At 39.6% G+C, this 12,391-nt stretch overlaps 1 protein-coding gene across 1 annotated transcript in view; it reads left to right on the top strand.

Moving 5' to 3' along the window:
* The first annotated feature begins 8,801 nt into the window (after positions 1-8,801).
* The window catches only part of Bnc2 (basonuclin zinc finger protein 2), a 402,451-nt gene continuing 398,861 nt past the window's right edge, over positions 8,802-12,391 (top strand). Inside the window, exon 1 of the mRNA XM_077797863.1 lies at positions 8,802-8,839. Within this exon, the coding sequence (XP_077653989.1) occupies positions 8,819-8,839 (21 nt within the window). The 5' untranslated portion in view covers positions 8,802-8,818. The remainder of the gene's footprint in view (positions 8,840-12,391) is intronic.

Raw genomic sequence — 12,391 nt, 5'->3', positions numbered from 1 at the left:
ACTCCCCACCCCCCCGCTGCGGGCAACTTTTGGCCTCTTCTCCCAGCACGTTCTTGTACTGAGTTTCTGTCCCCTGTTTTCCTCCGCTTCCCTCGCCTTCTTCCTAAAGGCGCGTGGAGGACCTGGACGAAGAGGGACCAGGGGAACTAGGGCAGCCGGGAAGCCGAAGGGAAAGGAGAGGCGGGGGCGCGGCGGCGGTTGGGTAGAAGTAACTGGTCAAAGGGGACGAGGACCGGCGAGTGTCCGAAAAAGAAAGAGCTGCGGCGGTTTGCTGCAGTCGGAATAAAGTTCGCGCCCTTTCCTAGGCGTTTCGGAGCCTAGCCTTGTCTCCTCCCTCCTCCCCCTTTTGACAGCTGGGAGCTAGCTGCCACCTCTACCTCCACGCCCGCACCCCCCGGGGGGCGCCAAAGTTGTTTTTCCATCCCCGGAAAAAGCAAAGAAAAAAAAAAAAAAGAAAGAAAAAAGTAACAGGGTGGTGTGGGAGGGAGAAATATCCATCTCCTTCACGAAACCCCTAGAAAACTGAGGACAAACAACAACAAAACGAACCTTATACTTTGCAAAAAGGAAGCAACATTGTAGTCACGACAATTTTGCAGAGAGGAAAAACTTGTGGGGCTTGCAGAGCCGCGCTAGGTCACCTCGCCCGCTGGTCTCCCCCACCCCTCCTCCCGCGAGCAGCCCCCTCCCGGGACAGTCCGTTCTTTTCTTTTCTTTTTTTTTTTCCGGCCCGAGGAGGAGCCGAGGGAAGTCAACAGGCTCGGACTTGGGGAGCGAGCGCGACCCTGGGCGCGTGTGTAAATCAGTCACCTGAGCGCAGAGGGGCCGCGGCGAGGGCGCGCGCGGGCGGCGGGCGGGGAGTGGCGGAGGCGGCGAGAGCGGCGGCCCGAAGGAAATCGGGAGGGGGAGGGAAAGAAAGGCCGAGACAGAAGGAGCGAGAGGCGGCCGAGGGGCTGGTCCAGGCACGGCCGCTAAGAGGAGACCAAGAGGCGGGGGCTGCACTTGACAACCAGCATGCCGAGATGGTAAGAAGTTTCCAGCCTCCTTTCCTTTTTATTCTAGACTTCGTAAGAAATGACCCGGGCGCCCGAGCGCCACCGGGACCACCCGGGGCCGTGTTTTCCTCCAGTCCAGCGGCGTGAGGTGGAGGGGGGCGCTGAGGAGTGCGGGTAGGAGAGAAAAGCCCTAGTCCAACCTGGCCCCTGCTGTGCTCCCAAATCCTCCACTAAACTTGGCCCCAAGTTTCCGAGGCGAGTTCCAGGTGGGAGGGTGGGAGTGCTTGTTGGGGGGCTGGTTAAGTTCGTCCCTCTCGCGGCTTCCGAGCGAAGGTGAGCAGCTGGCTAGCGGGAGGCTCTAGGGAGTTGGGGACCAGCTTGGGGGGACCGAGTGGAAAGGACGCGGGGGATGAATGGAGCGCTGGAAGAGCTCTGGGAGGAGGGGAAAGCGCTTGGGACCCGCGATAACTTTTTACAACTTGCCGGTGTGTGAGGGACCGGCGGCTGGGCGTGGGTGCCAGAGCGCGCTGGGCGCCGTGCCGCGCGGGCACAGCCACCAGCCCCAGCACGTTGGCTCATCCCCTCCCCTCTGCTTCGCGCTCGGAACCCTCCCTTTGTGAGGATGGTAGGAAATGCTCCTGCAGGTTTTATGAAGAACGTGCAAAACGCAGGGCAGCAAAATCAACCCTAGATATGTTTTTCCAAAGTGCAATTCTAAAGAAGCCGACTTGTTTTACTTACATATTGGCTGGAGGGTGAGATTTGGGGCCCGGGGAGGGGGCCGAACTTAAAAAAAAAAAAAAAAAAGGTTCAAAACAAAACTAGGCGAAATCTCCTGTGAGGTGAGCTAAGATTAAAAATAAGTTCCGAGTGCAAGTGGTGGAAGAAATAGAATGGCATCACGAAGCGAGACTCCATCCAGCACAGCCCTTCTACACCAAGCGGCTTCTCTGTAGCGAGGAAGCGTGCAATTAGTTAGCCTGGTGATGAGCAGCTCTGTCCGCTTTCGGGGAAGTGATTTGTTAGAAATGGGGCTTGACCACTCCCTTCCTTTTAGTTTGCTTCCACCCAGCGTTGCTATTGTTACCCCCACTTGGGAATCTGATATGCTGTGTTCCGTGTGTAGATAGAATATATAAGAAAAAGGGTGATAGCGGGTTGGCATTTTTTTTTTCTCTTCCCTTCCCCCTAATGTGACATCTCTTGTTTCAGTGATCAAAGTCACAACTGGAGTGTAGGAGATGCGACTGTCAAATGCAGGCACCAGGAAAAAAAAAAGCATGCGCCCAAGACTGTGGTTACAGTAACGCTGACAGAAATTAAAGTGGTTTTGAAAGCAGCGTGCGATTTATGATGGTTCCCATTTACCCTAGAGTCAAGCTGTTGTAAAACTGATGTACAAAAGACATCATAAAATAATCCTGTGTACCCAGGATTAAAGTGGCAGAAAGTGGCCTGTTTTATTATTTTTTTTTATGTACTTCGTGGACAGTTGCAGTTGTGGGAACCTGTGTTTAAGTGAGGCATCAGGACAAAATATTAAATGTATCTGCTTAAAGCTAGAGAGATTCTCTTCTAACGGCATTTTACACAAGAACATCGTAAAAGCCAGTTGTAGATGTTAGTTTTCTTTTCCCCTAGCCAATATCACTATTTGTCTACACATCTTTTCCCATATACTAATCATTTTGAGCAGTGGCTAATCCCATTTGTCATCCAGTGTTTTTGTATTCTGCAGTTTCAGATGTTACTGTGCACACACATATCCATGCATTGGGTGGAATTTATTTCTGGCACCATTACTTAGTGTGTCTGATCTGAAGATGTATGCGAGTAGTGAGACCCTGTACAAGTAAATAGAACTTCTTTCACCCTTTGGAATCACACACAAAAATCCCTTGTGAACCTTTAGAGGGTCCTGTGTTTTATATCATATTTGTAGCTGTTTCATTTAAACTGTTCAGTCTTAATGAAGTTCTTAGTTGTAGCTACTGGTCCTGTTCCCGGAGAGCAGTATATTCAAAATCCAGATTGCTAATCACTTTACCAAAGTCACAGGAATTTCTTCACCTGAGGGAAGTTAGCCTGAATGTGAACTTTTATTTAGTGTATCATGTCAGAATGGTCCGAAATACTGCCCCCACCCCTCAGAATAGTAAGTTAGGTTCTGTGTTTACATGTAAAACTTTGAAGAATCAACATCATGTGATTTTAAAAATAAATATTAAGAAAATATTAATGGCAATAGTACATTCCTAATCCCTGATTTTTTCCTTCTACCTGAGATGTAAGATATCTGTCAAGCAGGGATATGTGATTACAAAAAGAAGCAGACAAAAGCAGAGCTGACTCTTGCTATATTAAAATGTAAGTGTTACAGTTTGAATTTTCAAGTGAGAGTTTTTGAGTTCAGTGCTTTACATAACATTTTGTCCTAATCTTGCTTGCTGTCAGGGATGTTTCATGGTTGTGCAATTGCTGCAGTCAAGAATGCCAATTTGCATTCCAGGAGTGTCATTTGATTACTTTTATCTGCACAGCTCCACGACCGGCCCAGACCTCTCGTTTCATCTTGCCATGTCACGAGTCAATGCTGTGTCGTCTTTTCAAAAATCTGCCTGATTTAGACAAGAAAGAAAAGTACTTTCATGTTGCAGCCGCAGTCCCCTGCTAACTTGTCAGCAGCAGGATATGATTCACTTGGGCCCAGAAGAATGGAACAGAGAGGCGGGTTAGGCGGTTCAATAAAGCCCACGGACAGGTAGTGTGTGACATCCCCAGAGAGCCGCAGTTAATGAAGAACAGGTCTGCTTAGTTCTCCACACGCTGACCTGGTGCTGTCCCCACAGTTTTCTCATTTGATCTTTCCCAGCAAATTGATCTTTTCTTGTATTTTTTTGCCTTCCAAGTTAGTCCTTGTGGGACTGAAATTAGCAGAGCAACTTAAGTTGGATAATACAGCTGTTCAGAAAAGAAGAAATTGGACACTGGCGCAAAAAGGGGCGGGGGGTGGGGGTGGGGTAGAGGCAGCTATTCTTTTTGTTGTTGTTCCTGGGAATATTTCTTATTTTAAGGGAGTCCAAAAGAGGTGATGACTTGAAGTTAGTGGTTTTCCTTTCCTTTAAATTTTAAAGTTGAATACTACTTTAAATATTCCTTAAGTGTTTGTAAGATGGCCTCAGCGAGTATGAGTTTGATTTAGCATTGTTCATATTCACTTATTTGGAGTGATTTGCCAGTGGACTGTGTGGCTTTTATGGCTATTGTAAGATGGACTAAATATCAATGATATACTTCAACTATATTATTTATAGTCTTCTAAATAACTACATCCCCAAATATTCAATACTGAATTGCAGAAAAGATTAAACAATAAAAAAAGTCATTACCAGTGTGGTGTATAAATATTATGGTACATGAAAATGTTTTCTACAAATTACCATCAGAATCTTTGTTTTATATAAACTCCACAAATACACTGTTAATGTTTTTTTTTTGAGATTTTGTGTTTAAATGTACACTTTTAAATGAGACCAGATCACAAATTTGAATTTTTGTGGATGTTCACGTTATTTGCTTTTGAAATTAAGATTAATTTTGTACGAGATAGGTAAATCTAATTGGGAATGTATACATAGTTTAAGCAGGTTACAATGGTAGAATTTAGTATCTAACATTTAGGTTGGAAGTGATTAATAGCTTGCTGCATACATAAGGAGCAGTACTTTCTGAATTCCTCCACAGATGGTCTCATTTACCATCTACATCCTGACAAGAAACAGAGTTGAAAACATTTCTTGTGTAAGGGGGGACAACCTCCTCAAATCTTTCCTGTTGGATGGGAATTATATAGGATCATTGGTTAGTAAACTCCTCTCTGAAGAGCTAGAGGGAGCCTCATGATTTTATTAGATATACTTAAGGGTAAATAAAAAGCACTCTGGCAATCAGAATGTTGTACAGAAAGAGTAGGTAATGAATACTGGCTCAGAGTTTAGGCTTGGAGGTGCGGTTATTTTTTATATGTGTATTTTTAGCGGTGACAGAGCAACAGACCTTTCTATAAGAACAATTAAGGAATCAGTTAATCTTTCTAGGGTTCCACCTTTCATATCATTTGAAGATTAGGCAAATGTAATCAAATATATTTTATATGTTCTGGTTTACCTAACTTTTGATTGTTGTTCTATCAACTGAAGGAGTTATTCTCATGTTGGAAGAACAACCTTCAAAGTTCTATTAAAGTGACTTTCCACCAAATCACTGAGAGCAGAATATGTTAGTTTTGTTTATTGGGGACAACTCCTTTTCTGTATGTGATGTGTTTGAAGTAGTTCTCTATACAGCTGCTATATTCTGGAGAGAAAATTGTTCAAATAAGTGTTTCATGTTATGTGTAAAACTGATAAGTTAGGGATAAATAAGTAAGTTAAATTTAAAATATAGGACTTAAATTGTTTTAAATTCGGTATTTATTATTCAATTTCACATTTATTTATCTTTCCATGAAAATGTGTGATGTTTATATTAGAGTCATTGATCATAATTGCTCTTTAATATGTATATATTAGTTTCTAAGAGCATTACTTTGGACAAATTTATTTATAATTTAAGTAAATAATATAATCCAGTGAGATAAACTACCCAGATTTGTCTTTTTAAAAAATCTTTTGCACAGTAGCTCTCATTATGTTGCTAGCCAATAAAAGTCTTTATTTGTTACTTATTAGAACCCTCAGTACACTCAAAAGTTCAGCTATAATTTAATTTAGCTGTTCAAAGAACTCCCCTTGTTTTAAAACATGTTCTCAGTATCCTTTTCCATTTGTGTGATCCTGTATTCTAACTTATGCATATTCATAAGAACGATATTACAGATACATCATTTTTCAAGTTTTTGCCACAGCAGAGACATAACCTTTTTTTTCTCTCTTTTAAAAAAATGACATGGAAATATCAATTTTATTCCTTTTGTTTTATTTTCCCCTGGACATTCTATAGCATTTTTTTCTTGGTGATTTAAAATGTTTTTGCTATAATAATTTAAAATGAGTTATTCCCCCAAGGAATACAACCTCTTAAGGTACAGTGAGAAGGGCAATGGCAATAAAAAAAACTGTCCAAAATTAAGAATTCGAGTTAAGGCCATTTTCCATTTCTAGTAACGTAAAATTGCAAAGAGTTTGCCTTATAGTTTACAAATTATTAGCATGGTAAGTTCAGTTTCCTTATAAGAACTACTGGGAAGTTTTGGAGAGTGGAATGACTTGAGAATTTTGGTTGTATTTGTAACAAATCACATTCATTATAAAGACTAGAACTCTAGTTATCAGGAATTCTTCCACAAGGAAGGCAGAATGTGGAACTTTTCTAAATGAGTCACTGCATATATATCTTAGCAGTGGGAATCTCATCAAGCCAGCCTTCTAGATACTGTATTTCATAGTTGTCAAAATGTACAGTATTGTCTTGGAACTTAAGGTTCATGAGTTCATAGTCTCTGCTTTTTTGTGTTTAGTACAAAGATGTAACAACCCACACAAAACATTTTTCTCTTATTATGACCTTACATTTGCCAAAGTGCCCCATGCTGAAATTCCTTTTCAGTATCTTTTTTTTTTTTTTTTTTAGTCCAAAGCCAGACGTGTACCCAGACACAAAAGCCTCTGTGTATAGCAAGCTGTTTTAAATATTGTGGCTCGACGATGTGCTGTCCTTTCTCTGCTTGAGCCAAGGATCTCTGCTCAGTGTCTGTGGATTACCAAGCTCCTTCTTTATTGTACCTCTTGTCAGCTATTCCTATTCATTTAACCTTTCATTAGTGTCTGTGCAGCTTCACTGTCTGGAAAGGCAAGGAAAAACCGAAAGGCCCCACTGTCACAGTTATTAGATTTCTCGGTTACATCCCAGCAACCATAAAGAAGTAAGAATCGACACTATTGTCGTGCATGCTGCTGTCCTGGGGTGCAGCTCTTCTGTGCATGTCAAGGACATGTGCCACATGTTGATATGCATCCCAGGGATAAATGCACAACATGGGGGATACGGCGACACTGGCAGTAACGAGCTTTGTAGGAGTTATTGCAAAGACCAACAGTTTGTGAAGGAATTTTGCTTAACAGGCCAAGGAGATAGACAGAGTTGAAGGTTGCCAAGATTTGCCTGTGCGGAGCTTGTCAGTCACATTGTTTTCATCTAAACTTCATTTGAGGGGAAAATTGAATAGGTTTGACAGCAATGAAAAGTATTATTTTCTTTTTTTTAAATTTTTCAGAGAACAAAAGCAATATCTCTGATGACTAGAATATTGTAACTATTTTTTGTATGGACTGAATCATGTCAACACAACCATGGTTCTGTTAGTAATTCTCATAATTTTTCATAACTTAAAAATAAAAGATATTTCATAGAGGTTGTATGTAGGTTTTAAAATCAGTGTACAAATAATACAGCCTATTAATTTTCCTATGCGACAGAGTCCCCATTTTTTATTTCCCTCCAGCAGAGCCTGGTGTTATCACTTGGCTCTTTATGAATGCATTTGCCTAGCTGCTTTGATATAAAGGAGAAAAGGGAGGACCACAGGATCATTTTAAAATCATAATAAATACAAATATCTGCAGATTTGGGGTTGGAAAATATTAAAACACCTTAGAAGATTAATAAAACTGTTTTTAAGAGTTCTTAATACATTTCAATAGAAAATGGTAAATTATCCTACTTTCTTTGCCTCAGAGTTTACTATTTTAACTAGGGAAATTTTTGTTACCAATGATGAATAAAATGTTTTTGCTTTCCTAATGAACTATTTTTAAGTTTACCAGACTCTCTTGGGGGCTCTCTAATAACTTTTCAAGTATTTTAATGAGAATCCTGAGTGGTGGCATGTATCTGTAATCCCAGCTTCCACGGAAACTGAGGCAGTAGGATCCCTTGGGCCTAGGAGTTGGAGGCCAGACTGTGGGCAACACAGTGAGACCTTTTCCCAAAACAAAAAAGAAGTATCTTAATAATATTACTAAACCCCTCTAATTGTCTATAATTTTTATTTGACCCTAACATTTTTAGCCAAAGCTACTTTTTGCCTTCCCCACCCCATGCCCACCCCTGGGGTGCTGGAGATGGAACCCAGAGCCTCATGAATGCTAAGTCAGCACTCCACCCCTGAGCTACCTCCCCAGTCCAAGGCTAACTTTTTAATAGTTGTACCTGAAACAGTCTGTACTAAGCTATCCTGGTGTCTTGTGAAAGTATTCTAGGGCTATTATCTTTGTTTCAGGGAAGAGAGATGAGTTATTTTTCATACCCCTTCCTGCAGGTGGGATGATTCCTTTCAGACAAACCTCTTCAAGTAAAGACAGCTAAGTGCCCAGAAAGCCTAGGGCCATGTCCCCTTCTGTTGGCCTGTGGGTTGAAGTACTATGTGTATTATATTCAAATGAATATTCCCTGATCATCTTTCCCACACATAAGGCAAGGATATCTTAACCTTCCTCCTTCTAGTAGTTCAGTTTCCACTCATTATTGTTTGTGTGGTGATAAGAGAAGAGGAAAAGGGGAACTTATGAAATTGAAAGTTATCATTTTAACCTCTCCAATCCCCCCAAACTCTCAAAATCTAGGATAAAATATGTGGTAATTAAAGAGAAAGGAACACATGCCAGGAGTGCTTCTTAGTGGTATCCTGCGCCTATTCCTTATCCACTCAGGATCTCTGTGCAGCTGACTGTGCAGGCTTGCTCAGGTATGAGAGCAGCCTAGGATGGGGTGATCACACATGCCCCCATTTTATCCCATTACATTTGAGATCTTCCATTCACTCAATGGCAAAACAATTGAATTTGGTAAGTCCTAAGTTTCTTTTCAATTGGGGCATTTTATACTTAATGTGATAGGACTAAATAATCATAGCAATTTAAAATTTTTACTTTAGATGTAATTCATCTAGAAAGTGTATATTAATAAAATTCTGTTGGATGGCTATACCACTTATTTATTCATCAATGGATGAACATTTTGGGTCATTTCCAGTGTTTGGCTCTTCTGAGTAATGCTGCTGTGACCATTTATGTGCAAGGTTTTTGTAGACATATGTTTTCCATTCTCTTGGATGTAAATCTACAGAATGGAATCACTGGGTCATATTGCAACTGTGTTTTTGATTTTTGAGGATCTGCCAAATTGTTTTCCAATGCAACTGCAGCATTTTCCATTACCACCAATAGTTTATGAGTCTTCGAGTTGCTGGACATCTTCTCCAACACTTGTTAGTATCTGTCTTTTTATTTTAATCATCTTGGAGCTGTGAAGTAGTATCTTCTTGTGGTTTTGATTTGCATTTCCTGATGGCTAGTGGGGCTGAACATTTTTTTCAAGTGCTTACTGGCCATTTGTATATCTTTTCTGTGACTTTTTCATTAGGGTTATATTTTAATTGTAAGACTTTTGATAACAGTTCTTTAGGATGTAAGATTTGTACATACTTTCTCCCTTTCCGTGGGTTGGCTTTTTATTTTTTTGATGGTGTTCTTTGAGTTGCAGAAGTTTTAAATTTTGAAGTCTAGATTTCCTATTTTCTTTCATTGTTCTTACTTTAGATATGCTAGTTAAGAATTGTCTAACTCAAGATTATGAAGTGTAGACTTGTGGTTTCTGCTAAGTATCTTACAGTTTGAGCTTCTTCAGGGCAGATTTAGGTTAGTTTTTATATTTAGTGTGAAGTAGGGCCCAACTTCATTCTTTGGAGTGTGAATGTCTTTTACAGCACCATTTGTTGAAAAGATGATTCTTTGTAGTACTAGCTACTTGGGAGGCTGAGGCAGTAGGATTGCAAGTTCAAGGCTAGTCTAGGCAACTTAGCGAAATCCTGTCTCTAAATAAAAAGGACTGAGGATGTAGCTCAGTGGTACAGCACCCCTGAGTTCCATCCCTAGTACCATTTTTTTTTTTTTTAAGAAATAAAATAAAAAGGGCTGGAGATGTGGTTTGGTGGTAGAGTGCCCTCCCCCTAGTACAAATAATCCCCAGTACTGAAAAAAAATTTGTTTCTACATGGAATTTGTCATATACCTTGTTGAAAATTAATTGACTACAGATGTTAGGTTTATTTCTGGAATTTCTACACAATTTCATTGATCTGTGTATCTATCCTTGTTTCAGTACCACATTGTCTTGATTAGTATATTAAGTTTTACAATTAGAAGTGTGAGTCTTCTAAATTTTTACAAAATTATTTTAACTATTCTTGATTCCCTAGCAGTTTACTGAACAATTTTTGACTGTCATAAAGATAACATAAAATTTACCCTCTTAATAATTTTTTAACATACAGTATAATGGTATTAACTCCAAATTATTGTGCAACAGATCTCTAGAATATTTGTATTTTGCAAATGCTAAAATTTTGTGGCCCTTGTACAATAACAGCAGCTCCTTTTTCCTCTGCTCTCCATGCTCCTGGCAACCAGTATTCTATTTTCTGTTTCTAAGCATTTGACTACTTCAAATACCTCATATAAGTGGAATCATAAAGTAATTATGTGTGTGCATGTGCACACGTGCGTGAAGGCTTATTTTGCTTAGCAAAATATTCTGAAGGCTCATCCTCATTGTAACATGACAGAATTTTCTTTTATAAAGCAGAATAATATTCCATACACATACACCAACACACAACTTTTCTTTCTTTTTTCTTTTTTTAGAGAGAGAGAGAGAGAGAGAGAGAGAGAGAGAGAGAGAGAGAGAGAGAGGAGAGAGAGAGAATTTTTTAATATTTATTTTTTAGTTTTCGGTGGACACAACATCATTGTTTGTATGTGGTGCTGAGGATCGAACCTGGGCCGCTCGCATGCCAGGCGAGCGGGCTACCGCTTGAGCCACATCCCCAGCCCCACAACTTTTCTTTATGTGTTCATTTGGAGATGGTCATTTAGCTTGCTTCTACCTCTTGACTATTGTTATAGACACTGCTGTAAACATAGGCATATAAATCTCTTTTCTGTATCTTGCTTTAAATTCTTTGGGATAAATAAATACCTCCAAGTGGAATTGCTGGATCACGTGGTAGTCTGCTATTTAATGTTTTGAGAAACCTCCATTCTGTTTTCCATAATAGCTTTATCATTTACACTACTTCCAGTGGTGCTCAAGGGCTCCAGTTTCTCCACATCCTAACATGTATCTTTTGATAGTGGCAGTTCTAACAGGTGTGAGATGACCTCTCTTGTGGTTTTGATTTATATTTCCTTGAAAATTAGTGATGCTGAGTATCTTTTCATATGGTCTTTGACTACTCATGTATCTTTGGAATAATACCTATGCAAGTCCTTTGTCTTTTTTTTTTTTTTTTTGAGGCAGCTTTATCACTTAGGTTAGCCTTAAATGGTCCTCCTGCCTTGGCCTCTTGATTAGCTGAGACTACGGGCATATATCACCACTTGCAGCCTTTTGTCTATCTTTTTAAAAATTTATTTATTATTTATTTTTAGTTACAGATGGACACAATACCTTTATTTTATTTATTCCTTTTTATGTGTGCTGAGGATCGAACCCAGTGCCTTACACATGCTAGGCAAGCACTCTTATCACTGAGCTACAACTCCAGCCCTTTTGTTCATCTTTTAACAAGATTGTGTGTGTGTGTGTGTGTGTGTGTTGAGTTGTAGGAGTCTCTTATAAATTCTGGATATTAATCTCTTATCAGAAATGTTAGGTGACAAATATTTTCTCCCATTCTGTAGATTCTCTGTCCTCTATTGCTTACTTCCATTGCTTTTGTCATGAAGAAGTTTTTAAGTTTGATATAGTTTCATATGTGTATTCTTACTTTCCTTGTTTTTTGCAATTTACACTTAAAGGTCAAATTTATCTGGTCTTCAGCAGAGTAAAGACTACATTAAGAAAGTACAATCTACTGTTTAGGTAAAAACTCTTGGTGGTACTCCAGCGGACAAGAAATATGTCATTCAGTAGCCAAAAGATGATAGCTCCTAGTTCCCTGTGAAACAACCAGGTTTTGCTTTGATGTTTCTTAATTATCATTGAGTTTAAAAGCATTCTAGGTGTTCTGTATGATAACAGACATACTGCATGCCCTGGGGGTGGAATTAAGTGCATAGAAATAATTGTTTTTGGTTTTATAAATACCTCAAAAGGAAAGGGGGGAAAAACCATTATTGAGAAAATTTGTCTTCCTAGACATCCCGTCATGACTAGAAAAACACCAACAGAGATAAAACTAAAAATTATTGTATGATCTCCAAACCCAAAATAACCTGTCCAGTGAAGTTTTAAATAAATAACTATATTCATATCTGGCACGACATGTTTCGAAAGAGCTCATTTTGCAATCTATTTGGTAAATTTTTAAGATATTACATCATTGAATTAGAGAAATT

Source organism: Urocitellus parryii, chromosome 4 (genome assembly GCF_045843805.1).
Source record: "Urocitellus parryii isolate mUroPar1 chromosome 4, mUroPar1.hap1, whole genome shotgun sequence".
In the NCBI taxonomy this organism is placed as follows: domain Eukaryota; kingdom Metazoa; phylum Chordata; class Mammalia; order Rodentia; family Sciuridae; genus Urocitellus; species Urocitellus parryii.
The sequence above is the reverse complement of the archived record's forward strand: the minus strand, read 5'-3'. Positions and strand labels throughout refer to the sequence as shown.